This window comes from Hydra vulgaris, chromosome 05, assembly GCF_038396675.1.
Source record: "Hydra vulgaris chromosome 05, alternate assembly HydraT2T_AEP".
NCBI lineage: Eukaryota > Metazoa > Cnidaria > Hydrozoa > Anthoathecata > Hydridae > Hydra > Hydra vulgaris.
The window spans coordinates 17,687,501-17,706,489 of NC_088924.1; the positions used below are offsets into that span (position 1 = coordinate 17,687,501).

An 18,989-nucleotide genomic window follows, 5' to 3' on the forward strand; every position below is an offset into this window, starting at 1 on the left:
ATGCATGTGTACACTATTACCAAAAAATAAGGACTTCATTCAAAAATGGAGAGTCGGTTAACTGACTGTTAATGGGCACCGTTAAACGTTTTTCCAAACAAATAACCGACGAAATCACTACTTTTAACACCAAGAAGAACAAAGAACTTAATCTTATTTCAAGCGTCATCAAGAAGAGGCAAAATGACAATTTACGATGCATCTTTGAGTGAAAGGAATCGGATGCCCCGGAAAAACCAATCATTGGTCACTTCAAATTTCTTAAATCCACCACCAAAGAACGGAGAGAGAGAATCAGTGTAATTATTGTTGAGCTTTAAGCCCTATGGTGCAAAACATTGAACTTTCCACATGTATCAAGTTATTTGTGCAATATTTGCAAAATTTTGAAAGACTACGAGCCTTGCAGAAAGAAATAAAACTTTAATACATTGAATGAACTATTTGACATCACTAAGGTTAAAGACAAATGGTTGTGCAAAGAGGATGTATAAACCTGTATAAAATGCAAAGCAACATTGTCCACAGTTACCAGTTCACCGCCACCAGATTGGTCTGATATTAGCCACCTGATTGGTCTGATATTAGCATGTACTCTGACTTATCTGAAAACAGCAAAGACACTTTTTGAGATAATGAGATTGCAACATCAACAAAGAAAATGAAGTATAACCCAATACTCATTGTAAGACGGCTTGTTACAATCTTGAAACTATCTTTCCACGGAGCAGCAAAGATGTACCTCAAGCTTTCTGGTGACAGCATTGAAAACCCAACCCCATGCTAGTCAGTAATAAACAAAGCTGCATACATAAGAGTTGGTCAGGTGATAAAACACTTGGTGAGCACGCTTTAACTGAAGAAACATAGCATACACTTGAATGGCAAACATATTGGTGGCTTCGAATATTAGATAGTGGTCCTCAAGAACGAAGCAAAAGAAATTAAGTTGACAGCGCTCAAGCTGAAAGATAAGAAAGCTCAAACAATTGCAGAAGGACTTCAAGATGTGTTTGAGAAATTCAACCTGTGGGGATCAATTGTGATGATTGTTGCGGATACAACAAGTGTGAATACTGGCTAGAAGACAGGCGTTGTTGTTCGGCTGCACCAAATGTTTGAAGAGAAATGTTACCATAAACCCAAGTTAATCGTGTGCTGGATTGCATTCTTTGCATTGTCATGAACGATGAGTTCAATGGATTGACTGAATCTCCAAACATTGAGTACTTCTTTGAGAAGGATTTGATGAGAAAATATTATTAATTAAAATCAGCCTACAGCAACGGAAAAATGAGATTAAGGAAACAGGTGGCTGAAGAGACGACATGAAGTTTTTTTACCATCTCACTCATGTTTTACAATCTCACCCGTTACCACACTGAGATTAATAACAACCCTTTGTAAAGTGCCAACAGATCCTAAACATCAGTAATGCACGCTGAAACTCTCGAGCCATTCTAGCACTTCTTGCGTTGATTCTGATGCCTGAAACCTGAAACAGGCTGTATGTAATCTATTTGTTTATTTCCTACTCATGGGCCGACCATTGGTTTAGCAATCAATTGTTTCACGCTGAAGATTTTGGTGAATAATCTGCAGTTCTGAATGACAATCTGAAAGGTTTCAGATGCTTGCAAAACCAATGAAAGCAACCACTGCAGTAAGCATGTGATCAAATTTGTGCAAGACCTGTATCACTCCTGTCGCAACAAAGACAAATTCCTACTAAGATTCATTCTGTCCAATGACATTATCGTAAACAACCAACTTCCTTGTGTGCTTGATGATCCTATAAGATGTTGCATATATGCTTAAAAGAACCTAAAAAATTAGGCAAAAAAAGCTAAAAAATAAAGATTTTAAATCATTTTGTGCGTGACATTTTTTAATCAAATTACCTTAAAAGTAAGACTTTATCTAATTTTTAATGAAAGCTCATTAAATTATGATACAGGAAAACTAGGTTGTAAAAAAGTCATCACCCTAATATATATACATATATATATATACATAAATATATATATATATATATATATAAATATATATATATATATATATATATATATATATATATATATACATGATCAAGAAAACCTTCTTTTCCACTCCCAAACTTCAATTTTAGAGAACAAAAGTTTCGTTTGGCTGAAAATTCAGAATTAAAAAACACAATTATTCATATTACTTTGTTTCTGATGAAGTTATACATGTTTCTAAAGAATTTTATCTATATACTTTAGATATTGATGAAAAAAGAATTAGAAATTAGCATTTAACAAATAACAAAAAACCAGGAAAACCTCAACAGTATAAGAGGTAAAGTACCTAGTCAAACTGTCCCAAATTACATTAAAGATTCTGTACATAAGCATATTTAAAGCATTCCCAGGATCGACAGTCACTTTTGTCACAAAAGTACTATCGAAGAGTACATTCAAGAAAATCTGAATATGACCATTTTATATGAGAAATGTTGTGAAAAATGTGTTTCTGACAATGTTATACCTGCAAAAAAAAGTATTTGTCTAGATCAATATTTAACACAGAGTTTAGCATTGAAGTTCATAAACTAAAAAGAGATAGATGTGGCAAATGTGAAAGAATGAAAATGAATCCTTTACCATACTCAAATGAAAAAATAGAATATGAAATTCATACAAAAAACAAAGCTGAAACTAATGAAGAACGTAATCGTGATTTGTGTTATTTGCTTCGATATGGAAAATGTTTTCAGCCAACCAACAGCAAGCGTTTCCAACTTTTTTTACAAACGAAAGTTGACTGATTTTCATTTCACTGCACGATGCTCAATATCAAAAAAAATTTATAGTGTAGTCTCATCAAAACTTACTGGTGGTCAAACAGGAAATGATATAGCTAGTGCTCTTCTTGTTATACTTGATCAAATAGTTGCAGATAAATATTAGGTAACTAAAATTTGTTTATCGAGCGACTCTTTTTTTTTTTTTTAATTTTTTTTTTATGCAAAATCAGCCACAAATTAAAACAGACATTCAGAAATTTTGTGAGTGAGGACAAAGTGTTATTCAGGAGACAGTTTATATAGTATTATTGAAAGAAATATGGAAGTAGCTGAAGTTTACAGTCCAATTGGCCTTGTCAGAATTCTAAATAAATACCTCAAAAGAATCTAATCAAGTTGATTCAAATTAAAGAGCAGATGATGGACTTTCAAACCGCTGCTAAGAATGATTCATTGCTTTAAAATGTTCCATACGCTAAAGTAACGACACTTAAATACTCAGCAGATAAGTCATGGAATGTTGACAGGCCTTCTCAAAAGAGGCGTGCCATAGCACGTCTTGAATGGCCACGCACATATAACTTTGTTTTGATAACTTGTCCACGGCTCTTTGGAAATTTTGACAACAAGTGCTTTTAAAAAAAACGCTAAAGAAACGAAGCAAACTTAAATTAAAATTAATAATCCATAAACTTGAAAGAGAATAAAATTTAAAAAAATAAAAATTGAAATAAACTAACAAAAATTAAATTAAAAAAAATTTTTTTAAAGAATAACTAAATAAATAGCAGAAAAACCAGAAAAAATTAAAACATTTAATGTAAACTTAATTGTAAGTGAAAGTTAAAAAAATTCATAACAGCTCTATCAATTTTTATCATCATATCCCATGAATAAATTGGCTAATACAAGGGCGGATCCATAATGAGGGAAAGGGTCATGAGTCTTCCTCCCTCAGATTTTTTATTTATTTTTTTAGAAATCGATGTTTAAAACGTTAGTAACTTAGGCTGTTTAAAAGTGCCGTGAATTATAATAAAATTTTGTGGTGCAAATTTTAAACTTTATTAAAAAGTTAAAATGATACAGGTGCGACAAATTGACAAACGTGCGCGCATTTGTTAAAAGACAGACAGAGAAACAAAAAATGTGTTTCTTAAATTTTGCTTATGCAAACGTTGTCATTTGATTAAGATTTTTCAAAACGAACGCATTACTTCAGCAATTATTTTTTCAAAATAATTTTGCGATTGATAGTTTTTTATTTATTATAAAAAACAGTTATTTAAAATAAAAAAACAATTAATTTTGGAGACTTTTAAAAAAATGTTCCAAAACATAATTACTTTTTTCAAAAGCTTTTAAGTAAAATAACTAGAATAAAGTAATTATGTTTTAGCATTGTTTTCGCTCACATTGTTTTTGCATGCGCTCACAAAAGCATCCAAAATTTTACTTAAAATAAATGCTTTTGCAAAAACTTCAAAAGAAACCATGCCTAAACATTTCGATGGCTTTCTTTTATTGAAGAAAGCGATCATAATGTTTAAGCATGGTTTCTTTTATGTAATTAGCAATTACATTAAAAGTTTAAAGCAAATGAAATTTTTTTTAAAAACAAAAATTGAATAAATTTACTAAGCAACTTTGATGTATTTAATAACTTAACTAGAAAAAAATTATTTGAAAATAAAACTCCCTTATTTGACATAAATCTCTTAAACTTATTTATTGACATTTGCCAATAAACAAAGATACGCAAGTCAACATTCATTATGAAAAAAAAAAAATTGATATGTCGCGCCCTGGGATAGTTAAAATAGTTGGCAGAAGCGATTGTTTAAAGATTATTGTAATGCATTTTTTTTAATAAACAATTTTTTATTAGAAATTATATTTCCATGATTTCCAACAGTTCATAATTATTTTTTGATAGCTTCTGTACTCAATTTGCCTTAAACTCTAATCTGAATATTTTTTTCAATGAGCGCCTTTTATTACGTTGCAATAAAGTACTCAGAAAATTTTGTAACAGTTTAATTGAAATTATGAAATCAATTAAAATAAAAAATCGCATTTACATTTGCTTTGTTTTTTTTTAGCGCATTTTTTAAAAGCGCTAATTGTCAAAACTTGCAAAGAGTCGTTGCCAAGTTGTCAAAAGAAAGTATTATATGCATGGTCATTTAAGGCATGCGATCAAACGCCTCTTACGCAAAGGCCTGTGTTGAATACAAAACTGTGTTTAGTTCTAAATGGAAGGTCGAAAATATTCTCAACTATAACACCAGACTCCAAAATTCAAATAATAAAAAAATTGCAAATGATATAAAGTTTGTGCAAACAAAAGTGCTTAAAAAAAAAAAGTCTCACAAGAAAAAGATCTAAAATCAATGTTAAAATTCATTCCACTTCAAGACAAAGAATATATGTCATCTTACAAACATTCGCCTAGTGTTAAATGTTAACTGCTATTAATTTTTGTTTGCTGCAATTTTCAGCTCTATTGACAACTTGGTTCTGCATCAACTTTTTTTAACTCTTTTTATGAACTTTTGATCAAATAAAAAAATTTATTTTATAAATTTAAATTTGCAGGCTGTTGTATTTCATTTTTTAATTTGCAGGCTGTTGTATTTCATTTTCAAGTAAAATAGAATGTTTGGATTAGTCTTTAATTTATATTTACTATTGCAACCAGCCTAAAAATTGTAATCAACATAATTAAGTATATATATTTTTTTAATTTTGAAATCCTAAAACTAATTTTGTATTATTTATTATTTTTGGTTTTATGCTTTTTAAAACTGCATTAAAATATTTAAAAAATAATTTACCATGAAGGGCTAACAACTAGAAAACAGGGTAAAAATAGATTCCAGGTTTCAACGACACTGGAAAATCAATTAAATTCCAATTTTAAAAAATTACTTCCTCTTTGGTGCTTAAAACACGAGACGGGACATTTATTATAAAAATATATATCAACCCTGACAAGAATAAAAACTTTAAGTGTAACCTCACTTGTATTAATCACCCAAAAGTAATAATATAAACCGCTTTCTGAAAAACTCCATTTATTAAAGTTTATAGAAATGCAAACCAGCAGGCCACATGTCTACCACTAGGTTCAGTTTGCAATGCTTTTAGATTGAAACTACCCTTTCAAACAAATTTTTATTACTTCTATTAAAAATAAGACTGAATTTACTATTAGAATTGAAAATATAAATGTTTTACAAAACTGTCAGTATTTGTGCCCTAAAATTTGAAAATCGAATTACACCGAATCACAAAAAGTGTATATACAGCCTCTCCCTTCTCGGCTGACGATATATTAGGCCTTCTAAGGAGAGGCATGCATAATTTGCTTTGAAAACTTGACCACGGCTCCTTGCATGTTAGCATGTTTAAAAAGTGTGTTTAAAATGTTAGCATATTTAAAAAGTGTGTTAAATAATATGTAAACTTAAGCTAAAATTAAGCATAAACAAACAATAAATGGGAAGAGAAATTGAAAAAAAAAAAAAAAAACACAAAAAAAACTAAAATAAAATAAACTCTTAACAAAATAAATTAAAAATAAAGCAGAAAAAATAAAAGTATAAAATAAATGTTTTTATTTTAATTTTAAAGTGTTTTACTAAAAAGAGTTAAAAAAAAATCAAAGTTTCTAAGTTATATAATCCAAGCTAAATTACTTCAAAACTTAATTATTTAAAAATTGAAACTTTGATATTTTCTAATGTCTACAAAGCAAATAAATCATTTTAAAAAAACTCAATAGTAGATTTTGAACTCTAAACAAATGCCAATTTAACAGTAACACCTCACAAATGTCACAAAAAATCAACCTGTGCACTACAATAACATGGCAATATAGGTAAATTTATTAGCTTTAAACTACTAATTGAAATGCTTATAAATTTGTTTGTCTGAGCTATAAAGACGGTTCTTATTAATTAAGTTTTATGTTTTTATTTTTTCTGGGTTATACTTTATTTGTTTTACCATTTGTTAAGATTGCTTCTTTTGTCAGTTTTTGGTTTCTTTGTTTTTAAATTTCTTATTAAATTAGTTTGGTGTTTTTCAGTGCATTTAATAGAGCACACAAATGATCAATGTATGCAAAAAACTTAGCCAAGTTGGTGTAAAAAAATTTAGATGCATGGTCATTAAAGGTGTGCAACCACAGGTTTCTCTAAAGCATTTCCTGATTTATATATATATATATATATATATATATATATATATATATATATATATATATATATATATATATATATACATATATATATATATATATATATATATATATACATATATATATATATATATATACATATATATACATATATATATATATATATATACATATATATATATATATATATATATATATATATATATATATATATATATATATATATATATATATATATATATATATATATATATATATATATATATATATATATATATATATATATATATATATTAACCTTAAACATTACAATATTATTACATAACGCTTAGTTAATTTTTAAAAGAACAAAAAGAATAATAAAAAAATTGATTTATGTACTTAAATTAACCCTGAAAGAATGTCCCCTGAGTGTACTAAGGCCCCCACAGATAAATCATTTAACTTGAGTTTGCTATGTATTGCAAGAGTTTTTGAATTTAATTTTTACTAACCTAAACATGTTATATTGCTAATACAGGAAGCTATCCCAGTAATGTTGCCAGAGCAATTGAACACAGTATTTGTAGTATTGCAAACAAGTGATCTGTTCATCAGACCCACTCCACATGAAGTCAGGCATTCAGACCAGTTACTCCATTGTACCCAAACACCTAAAAGTAAAAACAATTAACTTTCTAGCTAACAAATACAAATATGTATTTATTGGATACACCTAATAACTTGAATTAAGTCTCAACCTAACAAATATAAAAAACAAACTAATTAAAATTTCAAAATCAGTACAAATGCAAATGTTAATAATCTAACCAACACAAGTTTTATTGCTGATACATGATATTGTTTCAGTATTGTTGCCATAACAATCATACAAACTTCTTGTATTGTTGCAAATACGTGATCTGTTCATAACACTTACTCCACATGATGGTGCACATTCTGACCAGCTACTCCACTGCATCCAAATGCCTTTTTAAAAATATATATAAGCTTTATTTTCCTTAAAGAGGTGAATAACTATGTAAATATGATTACCTAAAACCTGTTTAGAAAAGTTAGCATGTAAACAAGTTTTATTTTTTTAAACATCTTTACTTCTAATAAGGCTGCAAGCAACCACTATTAGAGTTAGAAGTTATAATTAGAAAAGATTGCAAATTGTATAAATCAAGAAAACAAGATAAAGGGAGCAAATTCAAAAGAACTGACGTTCAAGGAAAAAAACTAGAGTTGAAAGAATTTTTGAACCACTTAAGTCACAGTAAAAGGATAAGACTTAATTGAATGATGAGTAACACAAGAATGAACTTTAATAGATGGCAAAAGAGACGATAGCTCTTTTGAGTAGTACCAATTATACTATTTATAGAAAATATGAGAAAGAGAGGCAACATTACAACGACCTACCGATGGTTTAAGGTCCAATTATGCTTATGATGTATTTTTGCACCTTGTCTAAAAGGGAAAGGGCATAACTCGAAGATGCGCTCAAGATATGGCAACAGTATTCCATACAAGGACAGATTTGAGATTTATAGAGATAAAGAATAGAGTCTAAAGTAAGAAAGTGGCAAGCACAATAAAGAAATTCAACCTTAGCAGATGCTAATTTTGCAATGGATTTGATATACAGTTTACAAGAAAGATCAGTAGTAAGAGTTAATCCTTGAAAACAAAGGGTGGATGACTCATCAAGTACATTACCGCTCATAAATAAAGGAAGATATAGATTATTGCGATACAAAAAACAAAACCTTTTAAACAAGAACACTTTTGATAATCAACTATGTTCACATTTTTAATTTTTTTTTTTTATAGTTTTTTTTAACAAAATAAAACATTGTTTTTTAAAAAATTTTATGTATGAACCCTTTACATCCTTTTATAGTGAGTTTTTTCGATAAAATAATAATCTCAAATATACTTCTTATATATATCTATTACTATATTTAACTATGTTGATATTTTCTAATAGCTTCATTTGTCGTTTTGTACACTGAAGCCAAATAAAATTTTATTCAAGAGAATTTTTTACACACTACAACTTTTCTTTCATGATTAGTGGAACCAAGAAATAAAATTGATGAAAATTTCTCAGCAAACAATTTAGTTCGGGCTTAAGCGAAGTTAAAAAAATGCAAATCATGGAAGAGAGGTGAAATAACAGATTTGCCCTTGTTATAGTTATTGTTAAAATAATCTTCAGAAGTTTCGGGAGCATAATTATTGAAATGAAATACAAGATTTTGTGACCTGAAAATAGTGGGCTTTTGCGTTAGATAAAACTTTTCGACATTGGTCTCTAGCAATATTAAACAGATGTCTGTTTTCTTGAGAATTATTTTAGTGATAAATAGCAATAATTATAATTCAAATGTAGCAGTACAATGAGTGGAAACCCAAAGAAAAGAGTGTGGGTTTGACTTAGAATTGTCAAGAGGGAATAAAAGGTTCCATGCCAGGATAAATCCAAGAAATTACATAAGAACCACATTTGTCAGCAGGAAGATGAAAAATTTCTACTCAAAGAAATTCACAAAGAAATTAGCAAAAAGAGTCTCAATCAACTTTAAGGTAGTTGTAAAAAGTGATAGAGGAACTCTTAAAATAAAGAAGAATGAGATTTGATATTAGAAGAACCTAAAGGTGCTTTTGACCTCAAAAGTGCAGAAACAGATCAGTGACTAAGATTAGAAAAAAGTTGAGTAGAAAAAATAAATGTTTTAAACTGTCTGGAAAGCAAATTGGAAGGTTTCATTATTTGCGTTAGAGATTGAGAAAAAATTGTGGGCCTTAACACCTGCAGAGTTACTGACACCAGACCTGAACCATTCAGTGTGATTCGTGTTTAAGTCTCTAACAACAAATATATTGACTGAAGGAAAAGAGAAAGCGCTTAGAAAGGGCTTTCTCAATTTGATTAGAAATAAAATCAAAATGAGTGTAGACTTAAGATGATGAAGAGCAATATACAACTAAGAGTAAGGTGATAGAGTGAAGTAGTGCTACACAAAAGCACATAAAAGAACCGATAGTAGATTTGAAGTTAGTTTTTTTTTTTTTTTAACATCTTTACTTCCAACAAGGCTGCAAGCAACCACTATAAGAATTAGAAGTTACTGGAAGAGAAAAGATGAAGTTTATAGAGTAAGATAATGATTTATAGATGACTTAAAAATTGCAAACTATATGAATCAGGAGAGCAAGAAGGAAGCAAATTCTAAAGAACTGATGTTCAAGGAAAAAAACTAGACAAATAAGAGTTTTTGGAGCACTTAGGAACAGTCACAGAAAAAGGATGAGACTTCATTGAATGACAAGTAAAATGAGAATGAGTTATAGTAGATGACACAAAAGACACTAGCCCTTTAGAGCAGTGCCCATTGTAGTATTTGCATAAAGGAGAAAGAGAAGCAACATTACAATGATGCAATAATGGTTGGCTGCAAGTGCAGGTCCAACTATGTTTATAATGTGTTTTTGTACCTTTTTGCACCACCAGAGAAATTGCAACATAAACGGGTGAGGCGGAAGTTATCGGACAAAATAAAAACGTCAATAACTTATTTATAAATAAAAAAACAAACTATTATATTTTTTTTAAATAAAGCATTTATCTTTTAATAAAAATATATTATTTTTTATATGAAAAAACACCACCATCTGCAATTGATCTCAATTTTGCTCTGACGCCTTTCATATGCGACTGTAAAAAGTTTAAATCAATTTCTTGTTGTTTTAGTTTAATGTGATCAATCAAAACTTGCTCTGTTGAAGCTTGCCAATCTTCCTCGTAAACCTTCTGTGCCAAATGTTCTCAAAAATTTTCAATTGGTTGTGCTTGAAGCACATTTGGGGGATTGGATTCTTTATCAACATAATAGACATATTGGTCCATCCAATTTAGAGAATCTTTAGAATAATGAGAACTTGCTAAATCTGGCCAAAATAAATAGTTAAAGTCTCCATGATACTTGCCAATAAATGGAAGAAGTCGTTTTTCTAAACATTCATTAATATAGATTGATGAATTGATTGCTACAGCCTTGGAAGTGCAAAACAATGGCTCGGACATACCACGGTCAGATATGGCTATCCACATTAATAATTTTTTTGGAAATTTCTCTTTTCCTATAAAACGAATACTTTCTGGGCATGTCTTTTTGTTGTTTGTGTAGTATCCAGAATTTCCAGGCATGTTGTCCTCTGCAAAACAAAAGTATTTTTTGTCATCGATGACTAGTAGCAATTTTGTGTTATAGAGTTGGTTAACTAATTTCCTGCTTCTTTTTTTTACCTTTATTTGTTGTTCTATAGTGTATTTTGGAGTCTTTTCACGTTTTCTATATTTAATATTCATTTTTTTTAACTGACGACCAATTGTCGATTGATTTACAAAGTACAATATTTATCATATATTGTACTTCGAGCAAATCCTTCCTTTTCAAAATGATTTACGATTTTTTTTTTTTATATTAGGTTTATTTACAAAAAACATTTTTAGTCGCTTTCGAAAAGATTCTCATTCAGCTGCATTTAACCTCATTTTAAATAATTGTGTTTCAAATAATAAAGTTTGTATTTTATAAAACCTTTATGTCTACGCATAAAACCACAAAAACTAATTATTATGCTCAAATAATGAAATTAAGATTTGTCCGATAACTTCCGCATCACCCGTTATTCCATACAAGGACAGATTTGAGATGTATAAAGAATAAAATCCAGAGTAAGAAAGTGGCAAGCAGGATAAAGAGTTGCAACCTTAGCAGATGTTAATTTTGCAATTGATTTGATATATGGTTTCCGAGAAAGATCGGAAGTAAGAGTTAATCCTCGAAAACGAAGGTTAGATGACTTATCGAGTACATTACCGTTCATGAATATAGGAAGATTTAAATTATTGTGATAATGATTAGCTGAAAAAAATTGGATTTTATCTGAATACCAGTTTACCTGCCACTGTGAACCCCATGCTGTAGCAGAAGTGAGACCCTTTTCAAGCTTAAATGCCCCTTCTAAGCTATCAGAGAGTGTTGGCTTCTTATCAAGATAAGAATAAATGGTAGTATCATCAGCGAACAGTGCCACCTTAAATGTAAGAATATCTGGAAGATCATTAATGTAAATTAAAAAGAGTATAGGGCCAAGGATAGAGCCTTGAGGAACCCCTGGAATTACAGAATATGAAGAAGAGTGCTATGCATCAAGAACAACTTTTATACTATGATTGGAAAGGAAGGATTCAATAAACTTAAAGATGTTACCTGATACACCGTAAGAAGAAGGCTTATACAGAAGACCAGTGCATAGAGAAGACCAGCATGCCAAACTTTGTCAAAAGTTTTAGAAATGTCAAGAGCAATAGCCTTAACCTTTCCACATCTATCTAATGCACGATAAAACCTATCAGTTATTACTGTTAACAAATCAGCTGTAGAAGGAGAAGATCAAAATCCATATTGATGATTGGAAAGTAAGTTATTAGATTCAAGATGAGAGATTAATTACTTGTTAATTAAAGATTTAAAAATCTTACATTTGATAGAAAGAAGACTAATAAGACGGTATTTAGACAAGTCATATCATTCTCCAGAATTTTTGAAAATAGGGATAACAGTTGCTGATTTTCAGCAGGCTGCAAAACAAGACTCTGATAAGCAATTGTTAAATAGTTTTGAAAGTATAGAATAGTAAGAAAGTATAGGTATGTTGTCTGGACCACAAGCTGTAGAAGAGTCTAAGCAGGAAATCACTTTAAATACAGAAACTAGAGTGATACGAATGTCAAGCAATGGATCAACCTGTTTGACGGCAATATCAAGTAGAACGGAACTAGTGGAATCAAAAGATGATATTGATGAAAAGTTCTTAGCAAACAATTCAGCTTTGTCTTTAGGTGAGGTGACAAAATCTGAACCATATAAGAGAGGTAAAATAACAGATTTGCCTATATTATTGATACTATTAAAGATTCTCTAAAAGTCAAAAGAGCCTAGTTTTTGAGATAAAATACAAAATTATGTGACCTGAGAATACAGGCTTTTTTTTTTTACTTCATGATGAAGAAGAATGAGATAAGAGTTTTAGAGAGATCAAACAATGATCAGAAGCACCTAAGGGTTACAATCAATGATTGAAGCACAATAGAGGAAAACAATGGAGAAGAGCGAGAATTTACTTGGAATCGTAGAAACATAAAAGGTTCCAAGCCAGTTTGAATCCAAGAAGCACATTTTTCATCAGTTAGAAAAAAGATTTCTTTGCAAGGTCCATCGCAAAGAACACGGAAAGAGTGTCAGTCAGCTTTAAGGTAGTTCTAAAAAGTACGAGTGCGATTCTGATAATGAAGAATGAGATAATAGTTTTAGAGATATCAAACTGTGATCAGAAGCACCTAAAAGTGAATGTAGAGAAACTGAGGCCAGATTTGTTTTTTGGAGTTAAAGAGTTGAGGGAAGATTGTAACCACAATAGTAATAAAAAAAAGTCCAAAAAAAGGTCTCAACTGTTTGCAACTTCTCAACTGTTGTGGCCTACTTGGCTTTAGGGAGGCATACAACATTTAAAAGAAGACCTAACTAATTTTAGTCAATTATATTTTTTTGTTTTTAAGTATTTACATTTATTGAATTATGTCAATAAATGTAAATACTTTTTTAACATCATTAAAATTAGTTGATCAGAACGAGTTTTGTTTATGAAAATTACTGAATATCATTTTCTTTTGTTATTTTTTTTAAATAAAATTTTTAAATATTAACAAGTTAATAGACGCGACTCTGAGTAAAAATTAATTACTTAACCAATACACAAACTATGTTTACACATTAGCATTACTGTTTTTTTTTCTATTCATTGGCCTTACATTATTGTATGCATTATTTTTTTATTTGTTCAGTCAATATTTCATTTTGTATGTTTTTGGTTGGTATTATATACGTTGTATATCTTTATTTATTTCAAGTGCTTTTTTTTTAAATTATCTTTAAGGGTTTATTTAAAGCATATTTTTTATTATTGAAAGTATTGTTTTAGTGTATTGTCTTATTTTTTTCTTCATATTAATATAATTTTTTTCCTTCATATTAAATCATTTTAAATACTCTTCTATTATTCTTTATTTATCTCTTGACATCTGTCTAAATATGCTTTGTTCAAAAATTAATTCTCCTTCATTCAAGTGTATTTAATTTAATGAACCATTAACCAGTTTTTAGAATATTGGGCTTAGCTGGTAAGGATTAGTATTACAGTCATCTAGCATGACTATTTTTAAAAGACATTTACTGCCTCGGCAGGCAATGCCAGTTTTTAGAATATATGTCTGGGTTACTCTTTAGAATGTAAATTATACACATTTTATATACAAATATATATATATATATATATATATATATATATATATATATATATATATATATATATATATATATATCAGGCCTTGTTACGAGATTTCGCTGCATAGCGAAAACGCGTAACGCATCTTCGCTACTGCATTCTAAGTAACTCAACTCAGCATATATGTTTTGCATCATTAGAAGTTATATTGCGTCACTAGCGTCTTTTCAAGTATCGCTTAAAAAATTTTTTTCATGAAACATAAAATAATGTTTGTTTATTTTCTTATGATTTTACAGTTGGTTTTTGGTTATTTTATTAACTGTTAATAAATTTTTTCTTATTTAATTTGTGAACTCTTTTTAATAATGTTTTTAAACAATAAAGAGTTTTTTTTTGTTATTTATCAGTTACCGATAACCTATTTGTTATCATAATTTATTTTCATAAATTAAATGAACGTCATTAAAACTTTATGTTATTGAATTAACAATAAACAAAATATCTTATTAATAAAATATTTACATAAAAATAAATCGTACATTTTTTTAACTATTATGACTAAAAATAATTTTTATATTTAAAAGGAATTTATATATTTAATTCCTTAACATAAAAATTAAAACACTTTATTTTTTTTAACTAATTTTTAACAACAACAAAAAAAATTATGAAACAAACTGTTTCTTTAACAAAAAATCTATTAGTTTACAATTGCGGTTAAATGCTTTTACTTGCGACTTTATTTCTTCTGAATAAACGTCATGTTAACGACAATCAAAAGATAATTTAAGGGTCACTCCAGTAGATTTCAACAATTTTCTATCTAAGTTGGTGGCACTATGTCACAGATTTTGCTCTTCTTTTGAAATTATGTTAATAATAATAAAATATGAAAAATTTGAAAATTTCAATGTATTTGCATTATCCGTTACTAAATTATCGGCATTAAAAGATTTGAGTGTAGATAAAAAACAAGGTGCAGCAACAAGGTGTAAAATTTTCTGATACCTTGTACCAAATTAATAATGACAGCAAATAATATTCATATACAGTATATTATTTAGGAAGTTTTCATTTATTCAGTAACATGTTAAAATGACACCTATTAAAAGATATGAGCGTTTATACATCTGTGTGTGTGTGTGTGTCTGTGTTTGTGTGTGTGTGTGTGTGTGTGTGTGCGTGCGTGTGTGTGTAAATTAAAGTAAAGTATAGAAATCTTTAAGTTATAACTAAATAATTTTTTTTTATAAAGTACTTGGGTTTTTGTTTTTCTTTCATAGTGTGTATTAAAGTTAAGTAAATCATCTTTAAAAACATATTTATTTTTAAATAATTGTAAGCACTTTAAAGACATTGTAGTCACTAAGGAAACTAGTTTATTAGCATTTGAAATTTTTACTATAAACTCTTAGTTTCATTTTAGAATTTGCATTCAATGTGCTTTTTTAATAACAAATATCAGCTATTCAGATTTGATATTAATTGATTTATGTAATCAATTAATATCAAATCTGAATAACTGGTATTTGTTATTAAAAAAGCACATTAAATGCAAATTCTAAAATGAAACTAAGAGTTTATAGTAAAAATTTATTATTATTCAGTCCTAATGACTAACAATACGTGTTCAATAGGTGATCATTTAAATCAAGAGTGCCACAAATTATCCTATGTCACAAAGTCAGATGTTTGTGATATAACACATGAACATAAATATTTGCTTAGCGTGAGAACAGGAATTAGTGTACAAAATTTGAAGACAATTTGCACTCATCATGAAATGGAATATTTTCGATACTGTGGCAATAATTTTTGTAGCTGTTGTAATCCTCTGAATCTTCACACAAAGGTAATTAAAAAGAATTTAACCCCTATAACTCTTGTTCATCACAGCATACACAACTCCCTAATTCCTGGCCAAAAGATATGTTGTCCCTGCTTAAGAAAACTGAAAGCAAAAAATGATGGAATCAGTGTTGAAATAGAAAATGATCCTGATTATATAGGTGATGGACATATAAAAAAAAATGTTGAAGATCTCAATATAAGTTTAACATCATTTGGACATTCCCCTATAGTTAGCAAAAAAAGAAGCTATGAACAACTTCACAGTAGAGTCAAAGTTAAAGTTCGAAGGCTGTATGAATCAGTAAACTCTGTTAATATCATTGAAGCCAGTGATGCAGAAACAAGTCTTAAAGCAGAATCATTAGGCTACTTTGTTGTGAAGTTAAGGGAGAAGTATGACAAAGAAGTTAACATAACTGAAAAAATAAAATTGCTGACACTTGTCCCAATACATTGCACACTTGAATTTTCAATGCAAGAGTTTAACACTACACAGTATATGGTAAGAGAGGCAAGAAAACTAAGGGATGAAAAAGGCATACTTGGAGATCAAATATTGGAAAACAACAAACCAAAGAAATTGACACCTGATGTTAGTAAAACAATAAAAGAGTTTTATGAAAATGAAGAAAATTCTCGTTTACTTCCTGGCAAGAATGATTATATTAGTGTTAATACTGATGTAGGAAAATCACATAAACAAAAAATTTTAGTTCTATGCAACTTAAAGGAACTTTATGCTGCGTTCAAATTAAAATACCCAGAAATTGTTTCCAGAGTTGGTTTCTCCACATTTGCCAGTTTAAGGCCTAAATGGTGTGTTTTGGCAAGGTCTTCTGTTACACACAGTGTTTGCGTATGTCAGCATCATGAAAACCCAAAACTCAAACTTTGTGCTCTTAATAGTTCCTTAGAGCTAAAAACCATGATGGCTATACAAGTATGCAGTGTAAATTCAGAAGAATGCATGCTCCACAAGTGTGAGAACTGTGGCGGAGTTAACACTGTAAAGATGGAACTGGAAAGGTATGCTACAAATAGTGACACTTACACTTTTAAACAACGGGTTAATGTTGACCGCAGTGAATTAACAACAATCACAGAAGATGCATATGTGTTCATTGAAAATCTAAGTCTCGATATTTGGAAACTATTCATTCATGAATTTGTCAGGCATAGACAAGCTGCATACCTTAGAAATCTGAAGGATTCTCTATCGCAAAATGAAATTCTGATAATAGGTGACTTTGCCGAAAATTATACATGTATTGTTCAAAATTCTATACAAGCAGCATACTTCTCAGCCACTCAAGTGACATTACATCCATTTGCTGCCTACTAGAACACAACCAATGATTTAACTTCAAGATGTTACTGCATACTGTCAAACTCTATGGATCGTAACCATGTTGCTCTATGCCAATCTTTTCTACAGACTCGATACCAAAAGATGACTGATCCAACAAGAGGAACCCGATCTTTTCATGCCTTTTGAATAATAGACAATGGTCTTGCTGCTTATACTCTCAGTGAGCATATCAATGGAACGCTTGTTATTCCAGTTAAAGCAAGCTTATTAAATAAAAAAAGTAAATATAATTTTAATTATGACAAATAACAGCAATAGCAATAAACAGGTAGCATACATTTTTGTAGTTTATTCCTTTTTTGAAATTTCAGAAATATCAAAGTATGTGAAAATATACAATCCACTTCTGTATCCAACACATTGACTGACATCTGGTGAGGCAATATATATCCCGATAAAATATGAGAAATAAATTATTAGTAAACTATTTACAAATGTCAATAACCATCATAACTTTGATTAGTTTAGTTATGTAACTTTGATTAGTTTAATAATGATGTGCAATGTATTAAATTATGAATTTAATCAGATATTCAGCCATTAACTTGTACAGCCTATTTTTATTTAATAATCTAAGACATGCATAATTTTATATTGAAGAAGATTAGTTTACTGTCTAACCTTTATTTTCATATATAAATTTACTTTTCAGCATGATTCCTGTTATGGGAACTTGTGACATCAGCTCAAGAAATTCTGGGGAAGCCGAAATTGTACCCTAAAAGCACAAATAATAGACAATTTTCTATTTTTTGATTTGAAATAATGTATGCACGGCATCATTACTTTTGTATTGTTAAATAAAAATGTTTTATTGTAATATCAGTTTATGTAAAAATATTTTTAAAAATTAGTTATGGTGGAGATTAGCGTGCTAAATTATAAGATTATGTCATAATATATAATGGCCTGTCATTTTAACATGTTACTGAATAAATGAAAACTTCCTAAATAATATACTGTATATGAATATTATTTGCTGTCATTATTAGTTTGGTACAAGGTATCAGAAAATTTTACTGATTATTTTAGTTAAGCCCAAAATTTGTCGATTTCCATCAATAGCAATTTTAACCATGTATATATTTTTTTGTTAAACAATAAATGAAGAATTTTTAAATTTTAATTCTACTTTTATGGTAGAGATTATAGTTCTAAAATTATGCATAGTTTATTATACATCAGAAAAAAGTTATAATGGCATAAAAGTAGTACTTTTTTCAATTTAATGAAAATTGTTCAACTTTTGTGTGCTGATATTTTTTTTCTAAAATCAAATAAATAAGCTGCACCTTGTTTTTTATCTAGACTAAGTTACCTTTATTTAGTAAATAAAAAAACATCCATTTATTATATTACAGAAAAAAGTTATGAACGTATTAAAATGCAAAAAATACAGCTTTTTAAAAATTAGGCTTCCATCGCAAATCTTTTAATGCTGATAATTTAGTGAC

At 29.0% G+C, this 18,989-nt stretch overlaps 1 protein-coding gene across 15 annotated transcripts in view; it reads right to left on the reverse strand.

Moving 5' to 3' along the window:
* The window catches only part of LOC136080643 (SCO-spondin-like), a 180,233-nt gene that overhangs the window by 49,833 nt on the left and 111,411 nt on the right, over positions 1 to 18,989 (reverse strand). For all 15 annotated transcript variants that reach the window (XR_010638573.1, XM_065797570.1, XM_065797568.1 and 12 more), the window contains 2 exons: positions 7,782 to 7,940; positions 7,466 to 7,624 (listed from right to left, as the gene is read on the reverse strand). Coding sequence is in view for 14 of the 15 variants with exons in the window: in XM_065797570.1 (XP_065653642.1) it covers positions 7,466 to 7,624; positions 7,782 to 7,940 (318 nt within the window). In the remaining variant the exon portion in view is untranslated. The remainder of the gene's footprint in view (positions 1 to 7,465; positions 7,625 to 7,781; positions 7,941 to 18,989) is intronic.